This window comes from Cyphomyrmex costatus, unplaced genomic scaffold (genome assembly GCF_001594065.2).
Source record: "Cyphomyrmex costatus isolate MS0001 unplaced genomic scaffold, Ccosl1.0 scaffold55, whole genome shotgun sequence".
NCBI lineage: Eukaryota > Metazoa > Arthropoda > Insecta > Hymenoptera > Formicidae > Cyphomyrmex > Cyphomyrmex costatus.
This window is the reverse complement of record NW_017279708.1, coordinates 1,150,975-1,174,043: the sequence shown is the minus strand read 5'-3', so window position 1 is coordinate 1,174,043 and position 23,069 is coordinate 1,150,975. Positions and strand designations below refer to the sequence as shown.

At 31.5% G+C, this 23,069-nt stretch overlaps 3 protein-coding genes across 3 annotated transcripts; 1 reads left to right on the top strand and 2 right to left on the bottom strand.

Annotated features, from left to right (window-relative positions):
• Positions 1 to 2,743: 2,743 nt before the first annotated feature.
• LOC108779104 (uncharacterized) lies at positions 2,744 to 17,081 on the bottom strand. Its single transcript, XM_018546461.1, has 2 exons — positions 17,029 to 17,081; positions 2,744 to 3,957 (listed from the first exon to the last, which is right to left on the bottom strand). Exons 1-2 carry the CDS (start codon positions 17,043 to 17,045, stop codon positions 2,979 to 2,981), a joined length of 996 nt encoding a protein of 331 aa, XP_018401963.1. The 5' UTR covers positions 17,046 to 17,081; the 3' UTR covers positions 2,744 to 2,978.
• An 816-nt stretch (positions 17,082 to 17,897) lies between these two features.
• On the top strand, positions 17,898 to 18,960 carry LOC108779113 (uncharacterized). Its single transcript, XM_018546470.1, has 3 exons — positions 17,898 to 18,083; positions 18,264 to 18,515; positions 18,615 to 18,960. The coding sequence occupies exons 1-3, from the start codon at positions 17,968 to 17,970 to the stop codon at positions 18,829 to 18,831; spliced, it is 585 nt and encodes a 194-aa protein (XP_018401972.1). The 5' UTR covers positions 17,898 to 17,967; the 3' UTR covers positions 18,832 to 18,960.
• A 2,088-nt stretch (positions 18,961 to 21,048) lies between these two features.
• Sce (E3 ubiquitin-protein ligase Sce) lies at positions 21,049 to 23,069 on the bottom strand. Its single transcript, XM_018546440.1, has 4 exons — positions 22,798 to 23,069; positions 21,909 to 22,284; positions 21,505 to 21,807; positions 21,049 to 21,349 (listed from the first exon to the last, which is right to left on the bottom strand). The coding sequence occupies exons 1-4, from the start codon at positions 23,038 to 23,040 to the stop codon at positions 21,132 to 21,134; spliced, it is 1,140 nt and encodes a 379-aa protein (XP_018401942.1). The 5' UTR covers positions 23,041 to 23,069; the 3' UTR covers positions 21,049 to 21,131.

The following is a 23,069-nucleotide window of genomic DNA, read 5'->3' as shown; positions in this document are numbered from 1 at the left end:
ACATAATGTAGAAATGCAAGTGTCAAGTCTTGCTAAAACAATAATAAATAAATAATTAAAGAAATTATATGCGAATTATATAAGATCATAACATTTATCCTTCTCGTTTATATCACAGATATTTTTTTTCACGAAATGTAATCAGTCAGCAATGTTTTGCTCATTTTATCTGGTAAAAGGATATAATGTGTAAAAACAATTATCTTCGTTGAACAAGATGTTCTCCTTAATATTTTGAATGTACACGCTCAATTACCAAAAAATGTGGTCCCAGAGGCAAGCAGCTCGTCACCGATGTGGCCGTTCCTTGCAGATATTAAAGTAAATGCGCTATAACGGGTTACAAGGGTTCTCATCCAGATACAAAGTGGTAGAGCAAGGTCATAAACCAGAGGTCTATAGATTCATTAGTTTCTATGTGTTATCTTACTAATTAAACATTTATTCACATTTGCTTAATGCAATTTTGAAATATCCAATGTTATGACAAACCGCAATAAGAATTATGCACATAACATAAAGTTATTTCTAATTTAATTCATATGTATATGCCTTTCTAAAGATTTAAATCTAATTAGTAATTATCTGATTATTCAAATCTAATTTCGAATATAACTTTTTATTATTATGTGTATATTAAAAGAGATAAAGTTTTTCCAAATAATAATAATGACAAGTAAATATCTTGAGATTTTTTACCATTGCTAAAATATTGATTAAACACGAAAAATGCAGGCATTTGGGTTTTTAAATATGTAATTGTCAAAACAAAGTATACAAAGAGCTATAAATATTTTTATTCGTTACACTGAATATGTATACGCTTCATTACATTCGAGCGCACTTCGGATGTCTAGAATATAGAAAAAAATATATTCAACATAAAAAATTTCCGCGTCAATGCACGTAGGAGGAAAGTTTTACATGTTGTACAAAAACATGCGTATTGTCCAGTCGTAATGGAAAATTTACCTATAGCTATGGAAACATTTTATGTTGATTAAGTATTCGACATACTTAAATATATGGATCAATCATGCTTACGTGATTATACGCAAACGACGAACGCACGTGTAAAAATGCGATAGTATATCCGCATGTTTATTATATATATAAAAATATATTATACAATTAATTCAATAATGGAGAATTTGATTATAAGATCGATCTTCCAGCGGGAAGACACTATTCGGCGATCGTATACTGAAAAACAATCCTACATTTTAGCTAAATATATGCTAAAAAAACAAAAGCACTAACTCAATTTAAGATGAAGCTCTGTAAAAGAGAGATTAGTCTTTCTGTTCCTTAATAAATCAATCTAAAATTCTTATATTGATCTAAGTAAAAATATATAGTATTTTTTGCTTTTCTTAATTAAATCTTGTATATAAATAAAAAAGCAAATAAAGAGATAAAAAGAAGCTACTTTATATATATATATATATATATTATGCAAGTTGAATGTCACATAGTAATAGCTTAATCAATAGATACTTATATTATGTGTAAATAGTGTAAATAGCTATCCAATGCAGGACAGACATGGAACATTCAGTCATAATCTCAGTAATACTATCATGTTTTAAGTTAGTAACACACCGAAAGTTTCCGCAAACACATAAATAAAATAATAAATTGTTCTATTCTCGACTTTCTTTTAAGTATTTGCTCGTAAGTTTTGTATACTTGTAGTTAGAATAAAATCAATCGTCATAGCACTGAAGTCACATTTTTTTTAAATATCTTACTCATCAGATTTTTGTAGACCTCACAAGATCATTGCTTTTATTTTAGTACTAAAAGACAAACTATGTATTCTATGTATCTTTGACAACCAGAAACATATAGCAGTAAATCCACTTTTTATTGCCTGTTAGTACATCAAACATTGCATTAAATTTAAATTAAATTTTTTTCATCAATCAAAACTATCGCTTTTTTAGCCTTCGTCAAAGGAGTTCTGCACATTATTTACCATTAATTTCTTTTCTAATTGCAACATATTTTTTAAACAAATAATAATTAACATTGAAAACATGGCATTGTAAGAAGAATCAAGAAATCATTTTTTTTTTAAATTAATTCGCTTCTAAATTGTTAGCAGAAATAATTCAGCCATTTTTCTTCATTATGTAATGTAATGTCGTTTTTCAAAATTAGTAATTACTATGATGTCTAACAGATCCTTGCAAAACTCTCTTGATTGAAAGAAACGTTTTAAAATACAAAACAGTAAAGTTATCAATAAAATGTCCTATATAAAAAGTTTTGTCTAGTGGTGTTTCAGTCTTATAACAATTAGAAAAAAAATCTTTTTTAAATTATCCTATAAAGCTGCCTTTTAAAATAATACATTCTTATATAAAAAGTAATAAATGTATAGACGTTTAGTACCATTTGCGGAAATTTTTGATGTTGCCTATATAGATACAATTAATTGATACCGATGATTATTATTAATAGATGTAAAATATGTTTTGTGAAAATACGATATGCTCAAATTCCTCATCCACTTGTCAGCTAATAAGGCAATGTAATAATTTAAATAATAGCTGTTGTTTCGTCGCACAATAGAATGGATTATCTGAATATACATAGATAACGTAAAATTAAAAACGTATGAAGAAATTAATTTATCAACAAGATGCGATAATAAAACTTATGTTTGCACATTGCTATTATTTACTTATTTTAATACATTTTTATTTGTAAAGATAATAACGATGTATGGTATATTTAACAGAAGTGGAACAGTTTATGGAATGCATTGTCTTGAATAAGAATGACTATAGGCATGAAAGTCTCTGTTTCTCTCTTTTTCTTTCTCCTTCTTTCTTCCTTTTTTGCATTTTATCGTTGTCAATTTGAATGGCAATTCCTGATCCTGTATAAACAGAGTAGTATGCATCTACTTAAGCTAACAGGCAGGCGAGTCAATTATTAAGATATTACACGATTATACGAACAATCGAAGATTAAGGAAGATTAAGAAGAGGATGATAGTACACTGGCTTGCGACTCTTTTCCATAATGTAGAAAGCTTTAGGCTTGCCATTTCCGGGAAAGTTCTTGTGGATGCTGGTGGAACCCGTCTTAGTGGCGATTGGTGCATAATATGAAGTGGCAGCTTTTTTCCGGTGCTTTTTCATCTTCGGTACAGTGTTCCTTGAACCGTGGAGTTCATTGGTCATGTGAATCCTATGTACATTTAAATCGTCCAATCTAAACGCCTTGTTGCCAAGATTATTCTTTTTCGTCGATTTGAATTTAATATTGTCGTTGTCATTGTTTGAATAGCTGAGTCTCTTGTCATTATTTCTGATGTGTTTTGTCACTGGTTGCTTTTGGTGGTGCAAATGAAATTGGTTATCGGCAGCACGATACTCGTAACTTTTGCTAGTAGTATCGAGCGGATAAAGCTTATTCAGTATGGTTTTTGTAGAAGACGTTTGCTGCTGTTTCTTTATATCCTCCAACTTTTTTCTAGCGTCAATTCTCAGTTGACTCAGTTGAAGACGCTTCTTCTCCATCATTTTCTTTACGACCGGTAAATTCCAATGATAAATCTTGGCAGGTTTACCATTTCCTTGGAATCCTACTGGAAAACTTGGGCCGGTCTTAGTGACTTTATCATCGTTGACGGATTTGTGAGGCTTCGTAATGGTGTAGTATGGAGGACTAGCCGGAAGTTTCACGATATAAACGTGGCTGTCGCGGTGTCCATGACGACGACTGTAAGGCTGATGTATGCGCGTTTGCGAGCTGAGTCCCGGTGGTTCAGGCCCGGCTAATCGCTTCTTATGATGTCCGTCGGGTATTTGAAGAGGCGTCAGTCCAAGTCGGTTTAGAACAGCCGCGTTGCTTGTATGAACCGTCTCGAAACTTTCCTCGGAAGTAGTCGCAGTAACGAGACTGCTGAAGAATATCAGTAGTAAGCCACTTGAAAGAAATAATCTGAAATAAAAATCAAATACATCATCATGTATCTTTATGTAGCGATGAATTCAATAATAAACATTAATGTATTAAGTATAAAATTATTGATGTATATATAAATATAAAAATAATTAAATTACAGAATTACTATATATATATTTATTACATGTAGTTGATTTAAACGACAAATGTATAAATGAAATTCAACGATGTCGCGCAAATACGTGATATTCGCGCTTAAGTCTCAAGATCTAGATGAAGAAAATAAAAGATAGAGTTACGGCGCCGACTTAGAAGACGATTCATCATGAGTTACGATTGCCATGTCGCGCGGAACTAATGAAAGAATCATCTAACCGCAAATGCCACCAGGGATTCAAAGGAAAGACTGTGTAAGTCCGACCATCTGGCCGCTCATAAATCTGGTGGCAAAAATTTTAATGAAAAAGAATTTCAGAGCGAGCGTGAAAGTGGTGATGACTCTCTGCCAACAAGACGTAGAGAAATGTGAGAAACCTACAATGTAAAAACGTCATAACGATAAATAAGCGTCAATTTGCTCTGTTATTATGAACCGCACATCACTGATGAACCGTGCGATGAATTACTCTTTCCACTTAATTACTCGTTATAAGAATTAAGTTAATTATTCAGCGTTTTTCTTATACTTTTAGGATAAAATGTATTATATGTGTCTATGATAAAATCAACGTTTTAACGTTCATCTAATTCGTTGAAAAAGAAATGACTCTTCAATAATAAAATTAATATCGCTATAATGAGAGATAATTTTTCTGATTGAAAGAAGATACTGAAAAAGAAATTTGTAACGTACGTATGTAAAACATAAATTAACTGAACACCGTATAAAACACAAACAAATATAGAACTTTGAACAGTAGTTCTCTGTTGAAAAAGTAATAAAATATCAGTGATTTGAGCGACTATGTTTGGTGAGCCAATGTTCATCGGTCTTGGAAGTTGGAACGTCCGTCATGCAATAGCCATAAATTAATATGCCAGCCGGACGACTCCCTCGTTGTGAAATTATTCCTCCATCCAGCAAGGTACTTGACGTGGTCATTCACAACGACATGACGCTCGTGCTGCGTCTAAAAGGAGTGACTGGAAAAGAAAAGGTGAAATACGATGGAAGAAGAAAAAGGTAGAGGAAGACGAGAAAGAAGATTGCTTGTGTGCGAATAAAGGATGATAAAATGTTTTTCTACAACTTAAAAATTAAAAACAATTAGTAAGAGTTGCTTTACGTACATATATCTCATGTACACAAATAAAGTATACAATTTTATTATTCTTATTATTATGATTAGAAATAAAATGCCGCATGAAAAGGAGTAGATAATCTAGAGATTAATAAATAATATTTAGATTGTGTAACAATATGATGTCAAATAAGGTACTCTATTTGATTATAACTTTATTATTCTATCAAATTTGCGATAAATAGACTGTGTGTCTAGTTCTAAAAATATACTATATGATCGACATAGATATGATATTAAGAGTATATTGTGTATTATAATATCTAGTAGTGCGTAAATATAAAATGCCCCAATACTACGTGTTTTTCAATTTTTTTTTATTTATTACGATTTTAACTCAATTAAATAATATTCAACTTATTGTATAAATAAACTTTAAAATCAATATACATTTATAATTACATTCAAGCTATAAATTGTTTTGATAATATAATACTAATATATAATAATATTAACATGACTATTACCGATATTAATGAATAAGATAAATACACGCAAACAGAATATATGAACAAAATAAATATCTTTTTTTCTATTTGTTCAATGATTTTATTCCGCGTACAGAAGAGCACTTGGACATTCGAGGAAAACAATGATGCCGCCTTACTGGAAAGTGCAGCAGTTCAGAAGAACGCGGAAGAGGATTCGATGCTCGAAGAAGAGAGTTCAGATTAGCCTGACGAAGGGAGAGCTTGAGGAGTGTGAAGAAGAAGAATAAGAGAAGCGGAAAGTAACCGCGGAGTGCGAGCACGTGCACGTGCATACAAGTATGCGTGAGAAAAGCTCACAGTTGGAAATCTAACGTATTGGTGAAGAGATGGAAAGGCATCGCCTGGCCAGAATGACGGATGAAAGAGAATGCCAACGTTGGCGTCTCCTGGCGATCGGAGATTAATCTTCATGATCATCCGTTCGACCGAAGTGGCGGCAGCGTGCGGGCTGCCCGTTTTACCTCTATCTATAATAATAATAATCAACGCGGGGAGGATCATTAAATGATTTAACTCTCTTTCGAAAGTTGGCTGCTCTAACTGTGCTAATTTTTGCCGATTTCGTATTTCGTCGACGTACGTGTAAAATATGTTAATCGCGTTTGTTCGGTCATACACGAGATATTTCTAATATTTATTGAGAGACTCAAGTTTAAGGTCTATGACCCTTATGCATGAGGTGTGAAAAACACCTTTCGAGAGAAGTTGCTTTGACGTTCATATACGTTTGTGGATCACCATGTTTCGCATATTCTTGCTATATAGTAGATAAGTCTCGGGACTGACTTTGTATACCTCCTATTTTAGATTTATGCAAATATATCACGTATATATTGTACAATATAAATGTCTATGCTCATTTATATAATCATCCCTTATATAATGTAATGGTGGACTTTATTAGAGGGAACGAGATATACTATTCTCATAAATTTCAATGCACCAAATTTAATGCTTTCGTGAGCCCCTTAACTCGAATTGCATTTATCATTCTAACGTGATATAATTAGTTCTTCCTTCCTAAGATAGATCCATCCTGTATGAAACTCTGACAAAATCTATTCGTTTTCAGATCTAAGATAAAGAAAATTAATTAATGAAGATCTGAACTTTAATTTCACGCGATGGCGCTTTTCAGATTGCGTTTTGCACTATATTGTAGTTTAGAATGTATTTTATATATAATTACATAAAAAGAATTTAAGATATACATTTAATGTTTGTGTTGTGTGTTTTAAAAATTAAAATAGATAATAAAATATAAAAACAAAAACATCGATATTTTCGTGTCTTGTTTTAAATACCGTTACTAATTTTACTTATTGCGATGTAACATGAGAAGTTTCCAATCGTTAAAGCCTTCAGGCAAAATATCCGTTTTTTGGCACTTGTTGCACTATTAAGAAAACGACCTTTTGGATAAACATATATCCTACGTAATATTCTTCAAAACTAAGCGCACGCAAACCCAATTACGTCAATTATTAACGAATCGGTGCACGCTACAAATTACTCTCCTTTCTTAACCTGTTTTAATTATTGTTTTTTTCTCTCCCTCTTGCAAATAGTTTGAGAATTTAATCATTAATTATTTTCTCAAATTTACAACTCACGTAAATATCTATGATGCAAAAATTAAATTATATCCCTTATTCGTGCAGGAATAAAATTTATAGTATGTGGAATGCTGTACCAATTAAAAAGTGCAACTATTTCTGTTTTTAAAGCGTTATAATTTAGTCATTTAGTGCATTTTCATTTGTAATAACTATTTGCCAAACAAAAGTATGTTCAAAACTCAGCGTTTTTGTAACAGACAGTTGTCTTTTTTCTGGTATCCGAAAAGGTATTTAAAAACATTAACGGCAACCCGGTTGTTGACAACCGGTTTGGTTACTCTGACAAATTTGGAAGAAATTTCTATATATTTTCTATATAAAAATCGTGTAAGAGAAATCTGCCATTTTTAGTGTTGTGAAAAACAAATTTGACAATATAAAAGCGTATACGAATAATCGCAAGAAAATTATTCCTTATTGATTTGAATTAATCATACCAATCTTTATAATAGATATTAACGTATACTTTCTTGTAATTGTACGATCTAATAAGATTTCAACAAAAGTAAAATATTACTTTTTTGTGAAACAGAAAATGTCATTAGGTATGTTGCGCACCCTACATTGCGAGCAACGAGAGAAGTATTTGTTATTACTATACAAGTACTACGATCGATTCAACCATTATTTTGCATCACTGTGTTGGTGAATAGGCTGCGTATAAAAAAGTAAAAAATAGATCTCTCAAGCAAGAAAGAATGAATTCGAGGCAATAGTAACCATTGGAACGACATCATCGATTCCACGCGCCGTGTCAACCTTATATAGCACCGGCATTCCCTTACGGCTCATTAAATCCACAAGCCACTGCCAGAGAACGACATTGGCGAGCAGACAGACGTAGAAGAGAGAAAAAAAGACTAGAGCGAAAGCCGCGAAAAAATATGGATGGCCGCATATCCAGGCAGGCATGTCCTTTAGGTTCCAAGCGGATCCTGCAGCCTGAATGAAAGGAGCACGGAAGTAACGAGCGACATACTTCTTGCCGTTTGCACCGAGGATAATAACGGCGGGCGCAAGAGGAACATTCAGTAGACGTATTAGCGTGAATGACTCTCGTTAGGAAGAGAGCTGTAATAACTTTACTTCCCATATACATATAATCAAAGATGCTCTAATCATCGCAATCAACACGCGCTATGCTCTATCATCCTAGAATTAGTTTAACTTATTAGAGTCGTGTTATACTCATTATTAATTAATCCGAAAGATCGATTTCTCCTACTTTATACTACTGCGATTAGTAATTTACTGTTCGTGCTGCAGCTTTTACGATCGCAAACGATATACATATAGCGGAAAAATTCAATATATACAATATTATACACATTAATATGGGATTAATGCGAAGTTATGTTAAATTTTAATATATGTCTCACGCGCGTACATATAAATATATAAATATTGAAAGGATCTATATACATATGTATATACGCAAATGGAAAAAAGATATATTTCCCCAACAAAATAACACATGCCGCACGACAGACTTATATAGCCTTCCTTGACCATTGTTTCGGTCACGTAGCCCTTTCGCGCCGGGTCGTCTACGTAGAAGAAACTCGAGTATCTCAAGTATGTAATCTCACGCATTGATCCTGTGCCTCTAAGGATCGAGGAAACTAAGTCTCGGAAGGTTGCTTTCCTCGACTTGGAAGCTGAAATTTCGCCAAAGTAGAATCTCTCTGACGGATATTCTGCGTCGCTAGACGTACTAATTGGCGCAGTTACATGTTTGTGGAGATACACATTTATCTAATTAACTAATTGGATTACGCGAGAACCACAAACATTTCGTTGTGATCTACCGTGAGGACACGACAATTATTTTACGTTCCGTTACGTACGCTAACTTATATCATCATCGTTTTAATCATAACGTCAAAAAAAAGAAATTATTTGTCAATAAATGATGACGATTAGTGCAAACTTGTTCTAAATAGACGTGAACTGCCCAGAGACTGGAATCCTGGCTAAGCTGTATAATTGGATCCAGGGTGGATCCAGATCTGGACTTGAACACAGACGTTGCTTTCTCATGCAACGCAGCGTTGCCAAGTTATTAAGAGAATCTTAATAAGAATTTTATTAATAAATTTAAAAAACAATATTTAGTAAATAATCTCTTAACTATTTTTGTTTTATGTAAACTCGTAACTAATAAAAGAAAATAGTCAGCAAAAAGAATTCCATGCATATAAAGATATTTGTAGAAATTTTATATATTTTTTAGATATTTATAATTTTATATATTTTATATAAATTATATGTATAATTCTTTTATAAATTGTCTAACACAAAGAGAGACAGAGAGATGTTTAACATAAGTGTATAATAAATATAATATCTTTTCTATTTATTTGCAATTTCGAGTTGGCAATATTAATGTACCTTGGATAATAAAAACATTCTCTAAATCAGTTGTAATACGAGTAGTTACATTTGAATAAGTTTATTTAATTCTTATAAAGTCAAATTTCTTATCTATTCTCTTATTTGCCTCTTTAAAATAAATTGTTTTTAAATAAAGCGAAATTTTTGGCACTAATTATATTATTTCATATCTACAATGAATATCAATGTGTGTTAGTGTTAATATGATTGTTAGTGATAACGTTATAATCAATTGAGATAAATGATTTGATTTTAAGATGAGTTTTTAATACTGTTAATATACCGTCTTTTAATTTATTTTAATTTTATTGAAAAATGCAAAATATGATTATACAACTTATTGTGATGTTAAATTAATTTTGAAATTTATATCACTATTCTATTATTAATAAATTCTATTACTAAATAAATGTACAAGTTTAAAGTGCAAAGACATATAAACAGAATTAAGTAAATAATATTGTACATTTATCTACCAATACTTATATTATAGCAGTACTTTTTTTTATAATAAAAATGATTACGTATAACAATTGCTGCGATGTAGACACCTCGTTGTAGGCATACATCAAAAACGTGTCGAGCGTAAAGAACTGTTTAACGGAGAGTTCCTTATGTGTGATCGGCACCGATCATACGAGGAAGTGTGAACGATCTCAAGAATCTCGTTCTCACGGGCACTATTTTCCATTCTACTCAAGCTTCCGCCTGTTCGCACGCAAGTGCGATTGCATACTTTTGATTATCACACAAGAGACTACAAAATAAAAAACAATGAGATCAAATAGCTGTAATTTAATAACAAATTGTATTCCATCGATTAATTTATCACGTATATTTTATCTATCATAAATAATAAACATTAAAAAGCTACGCGCTGTAAAGAAACGAACATGGAATCCAAAATAACTCATAGCTACGAAAGAGAAACGTTCAATATTTTTTCTTCCTTTACTATTTTCTTCTCGCTATCTTCTCCACATTCGTCCTAAGAATCTCTTTTATCCCTTCTACTCTTTTTTTTCTTTCTGCAGCAGGTTGGCTATCACAAAACTCTACTTACGGTCCAATCAAGTAACGATCGATACAAAAAAAAAGGAAAAAGGAAGGATTTAACCGGTATACTATCTATATATCTGACTTTAATTAGCTAAATTATCGCTGTTTAACTCGCTAAATATATGTTGGGTATTTTCTTTAAATATGCATTTGCATATAAATCCACAGTCTGATTATAAGATTCATATATTTATGCTGTTGTTTCGACAATATTTTTAGTTTTTATTGTAAAACGTGCAAATAGAGAAAGAAAATATGGTAAAAATTTCATACAAATAGATTGTCGAATTCTCATGTTATTAGATATATATATATGATTAGATACACACACACACACACACACACACACACACATATATATGATCTAATTGCGCGGTCAGAAATCTGTACAATGCCTGAAGGCATGCAGACCCAAATCGTTAATTTTGCGCTAAGCCTAACCCTGTCATTACGTATCTTCGGCAATAAACTTTGATTATATGTTTTGCACTGCAGAGGAGGAACTCCGAGAAGTAAACTTGAAAAAAAAAGGAAAGAAAAGATGCAAGACACCGTTATCACCGATAATTGGAGATGTAGGATATATTGCTTCAGAGGAAACGATTGTTCTTTCTACTATCTCAAAAATTGTTAATCATCTACATTTAAAGATTAAAAATTTATCATAAACAAGAAGAAGAGAGCCTATTGCGCGCTGACAGTTTATCAGCATTAACACATACGAATTTAATTGATTAACATTTATTAGATGCTCATAGCATCATGGATCTTTCTTCTTGTTTATGTTTATCACTTATAAAGATTTTAATAATTATTAAAAAGTATATTTTATAAAAGTATAAAATTTTAATTCTCTTCTATCTCTCTCTCTTGTTTCGCGATAAATTATTAACTTAGAAAATCTTTAAGCTGTTATATTGTCATTATGTCATTAAGTTTAGAGAGATAACTGAATATGTAATGTGGAAGAAATTGACGGTTAATCGATAATCTTACACGTCACTTTATCTATCGTTTTACGGTCAATTGAGTTCTATCACATAATTCGAAAACAACAGTATTTTCGTAACGACGATTTGTCGATCACGATGGTTCAACAATCTCGTAAGAGGTATACACAGAAGTATCTATCAAATGGCACTAATGGCCGTAGTGCCATGTCAAGCAGCGCGTGCGAGTCGAGAGCGTGCACACGCATAATACTTGAGTACGCGCACGTGCTCGTATCGAATGATCGTTCAGGAACAACCTATTGATGCTTATTAAATCAATGTCAACGATCAGCATTTAAATATTAACTTTGAATTACTTGAATTACAGTTTACCTCTTTAAAACAGCGTTTATATGTAGCAACAGTTTTCTTTCAATAAGATTACTCTGTAATCATAATTAAATATATATTTTGATCGAACTTAACAAAAATTATTTTATAATTACATATTTTAATAAAAGCGTCTTGTGTGACCATTTTTATCGCACATATAATTTGCATTTACATAATTTTAATAATTAGAGGTTTTTTATGAACAATATAGAAAATTGTATTCTTCTAAATATTTTAATGTCTATGATGTTATGTAGAAATTTTGTAATCTGAACAATTGTAGGTGGTGAGAAAATATTCATTTGTTTGTTTAAATAGGAAAATTTACGCGCTTGTTTCCTACGTCACTTCGCTTTGTGACTGCTGAAATATTCATGAGTGAACTAACCGAACGAGCGTACACTTGGAATCGCACAGACTCTGTTTCTTCCCTTTCCATCCATATCGACTCTTTGACCTCAGCACCATTCTGCATAACGGTGCATCGGCCTGGACGTTTGCCTATTATGTCACTATATTCGTATAAGGATGTTGTACAGTACACCATAAACTAACTACGACCTAAACAGAAGTTGCTGGAATTTTCTGAAGTGACGATCAATCTTCGCGACATGGTGAGAAAAATAAGATTCGTGTTCAACTTAACGAGATTCAGTTGCAGCGTGCGTTCCCATAAGTAGAGAAAATATAGGCGCAGTGAATAAGACATTATAAATTAAAGAAATTATATACATTATTTTCTTGGAAATATCCATATAAGAGATGGTCGATAAATAATAATAAGAATGTTCTTTAAAAAAACCTATATACTGTAATTGAAAGAATCAACTACTCTACCATCATATCGTTTAGTAAACGTAATAATGCTATCACTGCAGGATTTAATATGCGTATCAATAAAATGTGAATATACACGTGTACGTTACACATACATTGCTGTATGTTCACAATTATAGTTTGCAATTATTTTTATGTAGGAGTCTCGTCTTTCCTGAGCCTGTGTACGATAATCCTATATCAGGCTGTTATTTACGATTCGTTTCATATGAGGAGAATTTCTGTATGCATCGCCATGCTGTCTCTGATGTTTGTGCTGCATCCGTGCAGTCCACCACCGACTAATTGCTATTATAATTATGATTGGACATGATTTCACGGAAGAAAGAGAAGTTTTATCTTCATCGTGTCAAGATGAAGGCAACAAAATCACAATATATTTCTTTATCTAAAAAAATCTGTATATCTGTAAATTGTAGGTATTGTATATTATTTGCAGATTGTGACCTTTTGTAAAAGAAGTGTGTATTTGCAATGCATATGCATTCCTACATTTTATTGATCAAATGTATATCGATACATAAATGTTTTAATAGCGTATTTCAACATTGTAAACAAATTCATTTCTCACGTATTCTGGAATGTAAAAAACACTAGAAAAAAGAAGAGATAAAGTAAAAGGGAAAGATGACATTAACGATGATGACAATTACAAAAAGAAGAAGAAGAAGAAGAAAAGCGAAAGACACAGGAGAAACTTTTTAATCAATCAATAAAAATGTGCATGTTCACATTACTCGCGTTCAGATCGATCAATGCTCACACCGCCGTTAGCACGCATTTGCAATCTTATTTATGCGTCTACTTATACATACATATATACGTCGCAGACAGCACGTATATGTATTTGCCAGGCACGTAATACGTATATCGCACGTCCCAATCGAAATGCCACCCCACGTTCTATTCACTTCTCTTTTACTCGAGGGTTTTCCAACAAATGGACCTGCTTGAAAATGATCTTAACCTGTTCTATCTCTCTCCTTCTCTTCACGTACACTGCACACAAATACTAATATGAGGAATGTAGTCCATACAATTTTTATTAAAAAATGTTCGAAATGTATCTATTTTTAATGTGGGTATAGGTTTCAAAAATACTGATATAACGAAAACATTTGGCTAGATACAAATCTGAAAATAATTGTACAGATTATGAAAATAATTATACCTACATATATGTAGAATACCTAAGCGTTTTTTTTTATTGACAATGAGGCAAAAAGTTTCTAACTAGCTTAAGCATCTTATACGGCACATTGGCTTTATCCTAGAAACATCCTTAGAGTGTACAGAAATTTTCTGGATCGACGTGTCTAAGACATTCTGTGATGTATGAGATTTTATTATACATTATTAGTTTTTACGATCCAAAATTATTTTTAGATTGACATCTTATAGGTAAGAAACTTCAGTAAGATGTCGTTTTTTCCGTTGCGTATATTTACGCATAATGTGATTAATTATTAAGAATACTATACATATATATTACGAGTACGATAAAAGAAAAATTGCTTCGTATGTCTTTTTAATATTTTATGTGTACGGAAAAAAATCATCACCTTCTTTTATGGCATTTATTTCGACTTAAATAGAGTATCGTGTGCATCAGTTATATATATACGTAACTATTAGTTATCGCAAGGCCCGAAATTCATTCGTGTTCTTTAATGAAGGAACGTGAAGATAATAATAATTAAGAGGACTCGTGAGGCGGAGATATTAAATTACAGAGAAAAACTTGTCATCGTGGAAAGTTTCCATCGTTTATATAATAATAATCCACTATATACGGGGATGTTTATGCCCTTGACATGCACATGAAAAGAAAAATAAACGTGCTCTGCACGTTTAGAGGGTGCTCATAGAGGTTTCTTTGGGTTTATGCACTTGCATCACCTTCCTTTTCTTTCGCTCATTTTTCCCCTCGCAACGATGCCTAGTGGTCTTTTCCACCCTCTGTAGTCGGTGATGATTAACACACGAAGCGGATACGGTGCCTTTATACCGTATAGGCGATTGCCCGCACGGAGAAAAATGACACGAGCGTACTAGCGCGTGGACAAGCCCTAACAAAAAGGAAAAATGCACTTGTACCTTCATAATGCCAAATTACGTGCGGCCTCTCGGAAATTCGTCGCGCCGCGGCGATAGAAAGCGTGTAGTTTTCGTCAGATATTAGTTTGAAACGGCACGCTACATTGAATGATATACGCGAGATTTTTGTTCACTTTACTGAACGTTATACATTGTATGATGTATATCAAAGTTTTTAGTTTTTTTACACGTGGAAGTAATAACATGCATCTCAGTATATTTTGTGCGTTTGTACTTTAATTATTTATACGAAATTCAATTTCAAACTTCTAAATTTTCATAAATGTAAGTAATAGTTGAAGAGCGGACAATTTTTCTTTTCTTTTATTTGTGCGTTTATTCCAGCAGTATATATTCATGTTTACTTTTTTATATTTCTTCTTAATATTTATGTACCGTTGTTCGAAATATTGAACACGATCTCACTTTAGATACTACATCGTATCTATCGATATTAAACCACCAAACTACGTTTATTGAACGTCACCACGCTTTATTAAGGCTGATCGTCGGACCATGACGACTGATCGATGATGCGGTCAGTGATGTAATTGAAAATACGATCGCAAAGTCTTCGATTTTCTACGCGTATAAAGGTACAGCGCAAAAAAGGATGGAAGCTTATAATGACGATTTACGCATCGTGTAATTCGACAGCAAACAGTCTCGATCAATACTTTCTTGCGTTTGTCTGATTCCATTTGAAGTTAATATTGACTAAACTCCGATAGGTATGTACTATTTCGACGCGTTATTCGACGCAATCAATATCTAACGTAATAATTCGACAAAAGTGACACTTGTAAGTATTAGCAAAGACTTTATTGAATTTTTCAATGTACGAGATGAAAAAAAACTGACATATCTTATTTGTTATATTAAGGCAATTTTTATCTTACGAGAAAAGCTGAAAATAACCATCTGTCTCGTTGCCTAAAGCTCAAAGAAAAAGAATGCAGCAGAGAGCCAGGCGCAATGAAGATAAAAAGGAAGAGAGAAAAAAAATGATGAAATGAACAAGAATAAGCGAGACGGAAGCGGGATGAGGAGAGAACGAGCGGAGTGGCCAAAGAGGCGGAAAGTCAATATTGCGAGCGATGGGATACGTCGGAATTATTACTGTACCTATTAAAATTTATCGGATATTGGAGGTGCGTCTGGGTAAACTTACTTCATCGTGTACGTACACGGCGTTTATAGATTTTTCAATATCCTACGCATCGCAGCAGAATACCGAAATTCTGAACAAATAGTTGGCAAATGGTTTAAGTAAAACCAATGTGCTTTCCAATTGCTTGAGATTCAAACTATCATTGTGCAAATGCCACACGTGCGTTTCACTGTCAAATTCAATGAAATTCCAAGCAAAACGAATTAAGAGATTAACCGCGTGTACCTCGAACATATTCCTAGATTTGCATACATTTAGTTTTCATAAAAAAAGAGAACCTCGAAAAGACTTTCACTAGAGAGACTACATATTTTAAAAGATTACCAAATTATGGATTGCATAAATCTAACGAACAAAAATTTTATATATGTATTGAAACGTGAGTATCCTTGTACAAATAACGTGATAAATACATGAAATGTAGGTGCAGCAGGAAGTGTTCGTGACGTTTACATTGACTATGCTTGGAACGTGCTTTAAAGAGGTGTATAATGTGGGGAACGTCACTCAAAGTGTCAATAATGAATAAAATTCTGGGAATAATGTTAATAATACAAAATATATATAAATATATATTTGGAAAGGTCATGTTTTTAGAAAACTCATTTTATTCTGATCCTCAACAAACAAGCTAACGATGATTTTCTGTATGTGTGTGTGTGTGTGTGTGTGTGTGTGTGCGTGAGTAGGGTGTATTTATAATTAAATTAATTAAGTTTGTTTTTCGCTTTATAAATTACTTTCATATATAAATAATATAAATAATAAGAAAATAATTTTAATGTTTTAAATTAAATTAAAAGAAAATCTTACCTAAATTCTTTGTACATATTTTTCAGCGATTTACAGACGAAGCTCACAACGATATTGATATACCGTATTGATATTGCGCAACAGTGAATTTCAATTAATATATTTGCAAAATTTGCACTGAAACACTAAATCGTCACAAATCCGATGTAAACGAAACAAACGCGCGACAACGACTGGATTCCAATCCACTGGACTCTCGCTGACACCAGACAGAACGAGTACGTGAGTGGAGTCGCACGAAGTACGTCGGTAAGTACCGAAGGTGGCCGAAGTTTCATTTGAAAAACTGATTGTTGCAATGCCATGAGTTTGTTCCCTTGTAAACTTTACTATGTTTAAATAAACACTATACAATTTTAAAAAGATTTTGCCGTTTTTAATTATAATACATTATACAAATAGATTTATATATATTTTTTAATTTTAACATCGAAAGAATTTATTCATTTCAAGCAATTTTGAATATATGTAATGTCTTTTCAAAAAATTGAATTGTAGAACTACACGTATTGGTATAATATGAAACTCAGTAAAAAATTCAATTGTAGTTTATTATTAATAATAATAGATAAAAGGATTATAAATCTGAGAGATATAATGTAGTGTTTGAAAGAATAAAAAATTATACATTGAACAGTCAAAGATTTTATATGATTAAAGTATTATTTGTGGTATACATGACAATTTAAAAATATGCAAACCCTTTTCATAAATAATTTCAAAAATCAATTCTTAAAATATTAGATAGTATTTGAAACACCTTGTATTTACTCTATGTATCTTTTGTTAATAAAGTAGGTTATTAAATACAATTATAATCGATAAACAAAACAAAAATTTTCTCAGAGATTTATCTCGACAAAATGTTTATCAATTTGTTGAAATTACCAAGTGATTTCTGATTTCCTAAATAATATATTTCAATAATTTATTAACAAAATGTTCAAGCAACGCAAAATGAAATCCCATAAAAAAATGTCAAAAAATCATTACAGTGAAATAGAAATAGAATCTAATAACCTATCCTCATCAACTTCAAACGTCAATAGCACTACGTGAGTATAATATAAACGAATAGATAAAATAATAAAATGTGTGAACAAAACTATCATTTATAATATACAATGTTTTATTACACAATTTAAAATATCTTATGTATATATTATAAATATATAAAATTACTTTTATTTAATTTTATAATTTACTCTTTAATTATTTTTCAAATGTTCTATCAGGAAGACAAAATGTATGTTCCCAACCATTTCATCAAACATAAATTACAAACCATCTATAATGGTTGAACAGCCACAATTTATCATAAAGACGCCTAAAAATGCAGCAATACATTTTGGAAATTTTTATGGTCTTTTGAATGATGTAGAAAAAGTATATTGCAATAATTATTGCGATAATCATCTTATAAAAGAAAAAACAGCGATGATTAAAAGACCACACCGGTTAGAGTTTACTAGACAAATGGTACATAGGTAAAAAGATCTATTTACTATAAATAAATGTGATAATCAAAAATATTTGCAAATTTTTCCGAAAAAAATTTTTTGGAACCAAAAATTTTTCTTTGTCAGATTGGAAAAAGCAACTAACATGGAAGATTACACGCGACAAGTGTCGGTTCTTTTAAAGAAGACAGTAGAGCCACCCAACTTTAGATTGAATCAACTTCTATCTAAAAATTCAATTCCTAACGGAACTCAAAGTTCTTCGGATTATCCACTCTGGTACAAGGAGCCTCATAAACTATCATTAGTGTTCTCAAATCCTATCGCTAAACTTAAAACATAATATTTGAAGAACCTGTTTCTCAATTAAGGATATTTATTAATATAGAAAGATTTATAATAGCTGTAATTAAAAAATATCAGCACAAATGAAATCATATTATTTTTTATGGAATCGTTTAAAATTTCTACGTAGACCCATTGAAGATTTCTATATATTTTTCCTTTAAAAAGTATTAAAAAATTTATTAAAACATAAAATACATATATATTTTTTATTTTGTACTTTTTACTTTTTCAGGAATTAATTTCGACTTTTTATCAAGATTAATTTAAAAATACTTCTTTCATTTGATATAACCGTATATAATTAATCTATCCTTCTTTCTAAAAAAAAAAACAACATTAATTAATGTTATAACGGTTCGGTTATTGAGTATTGTCCAAGTTGCCAAGTCGCGAGATAAAACTCATTTTGATATTCGTTCTGGCGTACTAATTAAGAGCTGCGATCATTAGTTTGCATGATGTTATGTCATAATTAAGCGTTGCCGGACTATTACGAATCCCGCCGCTGGAATAATTAATTAGGTCTAGAATCATAAAGGTATATATACGTGAAAACATAGTTAATCTAAAAGTTTTAAGTGATGGACAACCGGAAATTCTCAACGTTGCTATCACGATTGTATTTAATTTTTCAATTTTCTACACACATTTTTGTGGCATACGTAACAATGAAATATAGTAGATATATGTAAAAAAGACAAAGAAAATCCGCGTAACCCGAAATTAATATTTCTAGTACAAAAAAAATAAAAAAGATAAATTAATATAATAAAAAAATAATCATGTGCAGCTTGTTTTTGGAAAAAAAAAAAAAAAAACAAAAGGCGATGTTATCAAAGACCGCGGCATACGTATTGTTTTCGCTTCAATGAAAATCTAAGGGGAGATATACGGTAGGGTGCTACTTATCGATTATTCCGTCTACCAGCATAAAGACGAATTCCATGTATCTTTAACGAAAGCATCCTACTACCAAACAGGGATGCCAGAATCGCATGGATAAATGTATTTGTTTTATTAAAAGCGAATCCGATATTGATGGCTCTCGAGGAGTATGCTCAACTGTGGTTTTAACTATAAATCGTACAAAATAGCGCTTCGAAGCAATAAAACAAGTTTTTAATATCTACTTGATGTTTAATTCTATCGTTGTTATTTATAGGTTATATCTATCCGCTAAAGGAATAATCATGTAAATGCAAACACAGCGTAATAGTTCGATGATATTCGAAATAATGTAATTTTCAAAGATTATACTGCCTTAAACTAATCGTACATAAAATCTCAGAATATGCAATCAGTGGCACAAGAATGTGCACGTTTCTGAAAGAAACCGAGTATTTTAAAATTAATTATATTTGAAAAACATATTATATATTTATTTAAAAAATGCATTTACGCCATTTACTTGTGATTACATAAACATTTATTTTGAAACAGTTATCTTCCAGAAGATTTTTACCTAAAACTCTGATTAAAAATGACGTAAAATGTTTCAATCATAAGCTGTAATCAAATAATAATAATGATGTGATTGGCCGCTATACTAAATAAATGCATTTTGGTAAAAACGTAATGTATTTTTAAAATATATAACTTTTTAATTTTTAATATATTCGATTTTTTTTTTTTAGAAAACTGCTAACAACGTTCTTGTGCCACTGATCATAATTTAAAATATAAATTACGCATTTGTGATTGAACAGATTGATTTAAAAAAAAAAAAAAACAGTTTAAAGAATTTAGAAACATTATAGGACAAAAATGTGCATATGTAAATATTCGTATATACATAGATTTATTCTTCTTTTGCAAACTATACAGCATGGTCCATGTGATTAAAAATTGTTTGAATAAATTAATGATTATTAAAATCATTCAATGATAGGACATGTATGAATATGTGTGAATGTAACATATATATCTTTTATAAACATAGATAAAACTTCTGTAGATATTATTTTGTATAGTGTGAAATGAAAATTGCAATTCGGGATGTACAATGCCATTAAAATCACACAGTTTCATAAAAAGTTTTAGTTGTCTTTTCAATTATTATATTGTATTAATGAAATCATTAATAGCAACTGATTTTAAAGACGTAAAAATTGCACCATTGTCGATGATATTACCTTGATATTGAATCAAATTGAATACAGTACAATACAAGTAATATGTATTTTTCATATTTGATATATCCTACTGTATTCTATACATATATGAATGACAATTCATTCCTTTCGTTAAAGCATAACGCAATTAGTTCCCATCTGATAGATATTTTTGAGGCCTTCCCTAGGTCTTCTTCCATGAGTAATACATTTCCAAAGGTCGATTGACACGCCAGAATTTATCGTTCACTTGTCGTAACGTTTGTGAGCCACTTAATACTACAAGTTGTCCAGGTGAAGGTGCGATATAGATACAAAAATTTAACAGCCTATCTGATTCTGATAATTCAGTGTCCAAATCCAACGTTAAACGCATTGCCAAATATTTACTCAAGTGGTCCACTGTAAAAACAAATAATTTGTTATCCTATACTAAAAATTTGCTTTTCCATTTTATAATTTATATATATAATTTATATTTAAACTGTAATAATTATTAGCTTTTTTGAATGAACGGTCTTTTCCCTCTTTAATTGCACGTTTGTAAAATATCTTACCTGTGGCATTTGCTGTTGTTTTTATATAGCGAATACTGTTCTCTTTCAATGCTTTTATTAAAGAATTATCACCCGCCATTTCTGTAGGATGTGGTTTAAAGACAAGTTCAATTTCGTTAAGCATCAATGGTTCGCTAGGACCTTCACCTTCTGTGTCAACCATAGAATCACCACCGCCAGTCTCAGCTTCTGCACTAGAGGAATCATTCTCAGAATTTTGTAGACTTTTCTGTCGTTTCGATGGTTTTGAGATTTGATTTGCAGGATTTGGTGATGGTGTGGTAGAGTTTCTAGATGTTGTTCCTAGATAAATGTACATAAAAATAATTGTAATAAAAATTACAAGTTTATATAAGATATTAGAAACTGCAGAGTTATTTCGATATTCATAAAATTAATCATACCTCCGCTATTTAAAGGTCCTGTCGCACTTTGAGAGGAATCACTTTGATTTGCTATATTTGTAGATGGATTTGGTGTTGTAGGTGCACTAATATTTGGTGTATTGTTATAAGACGTTGCATTGCTTGCATTTTCGGACTCATTGGCATTTTTTCTGGATCGCTGTGGACGATTCTGACTTTGTAACTTAATACCTTCTGTAATAGAGTTAACAAGTGCAGCTTGCGAATGTGACTTATTCAATTTAGCCAAAACTCGTTCTTGATGAGCCTCGTATTCGTCTCTGCTCGGATAGATTTTTGAAATTAACAAATCAAAGTTTGGATCAGGTCTGAGAGATCTTTTAGAAACCAATTTCTTTCTGCATGTAGGACATTCCTGTAATAATGCAAAAGTTTAAAAACAATTTAGTACAGATAACACAAACAAATTCCTTGTATTTCACTATAAAATACTACTACATACAGAAAAATAGTATTTACTTTTATTGAAGATATATATATTCAGACTAATTAATATTTCATTTGTCACGCAACAAAAAAAATTTCAAATATGTATGTTGATTGTATACGTGGTTATAGGATAGTCACTGGATAGACATTGAGTTTCTAAAAATTCTGTATTTTATAGCGAATGAATTACGAGAAGAAAATTTGTGATACAACAAATGAAATATTAACCTTATATAAAGTAAACACAGTTGTAACAAAAGTACAGCTTTCCAAATAACAAAAAGTGAACTACTGGCAGACTACATACACATGCATACCGTATTGTATACATGTACGAAAATTGACAGGTAAATGACATTGCATCTTGTAGAAAAAATATGAGATAGTATTATTCGCAACGTTTTAAATATGAGTTAGATGTATTATGTCAAGTACATACTTTATTACCGCTCCGTAAAGCCGTAATAATGCAGTCGGAACAAAAACGGTGGAGGCACTCCTTGGTGGTCATCGTCTTTTTCAGCATATCCAAGCAAATGGGGCACATAAGCTCGCTGTGCAAACTCCGCGGACTGACTGCGATCTCCGTGTTGTCGGTGATCGCGTCCTGTGGAGTGCGATGTAATTCATAGAGCGATAATTCCCATGTTTTGTTGAGGCCGACCTGTTCCGCAGATGCCATCTTGGATTGTTGAATTCGGTTGAATTACA

Bases quoted from the DNA above. Each gene is read 5' to 3' on its own strand.
- LOC108779113 (XM_018546470.1), top strand. From the start codon at position 17,968: ATGTTCAAGCAACGCAAAATGAAATCCCATAAAAAAATGTCAAAAAAT. The intron at 18,084-18,263 runs GTGAGTATAATA...ATGTTCTATCAG, and splicing joins TCAAACGTCAATAGCACTAC to GAAGACAAAATGTATGTTCC. The intron at 18,516-18,614 runs GTAAAAAGATCT...TTTCTTTGTCAG, and splicing joins ACTAGACAAATGGTACATAG to ATTGGAAAAAGCAACTAACA.
- Sce (XM_018546440.1), bottom strand. From the start codon at position 23,040: ATGGCATCTGCGGAACAGGTCGGCCTCAACAAAACATGGGAATTATCG. The intron at 22,285-22,797 runs GTATGTACTTGA...GCATTATTACAG, and splicing joins CTTTACGGAGCGGTAATAAA to GAATGTCCTACATGCAGAAA. The intron at 21,350-21,504 runs GTAAGATATTTT...TTGTTTTTACAG, and splicing joins AACAACAGCAAATGCCACAG to TGGACCACTTGAGTAAATAT.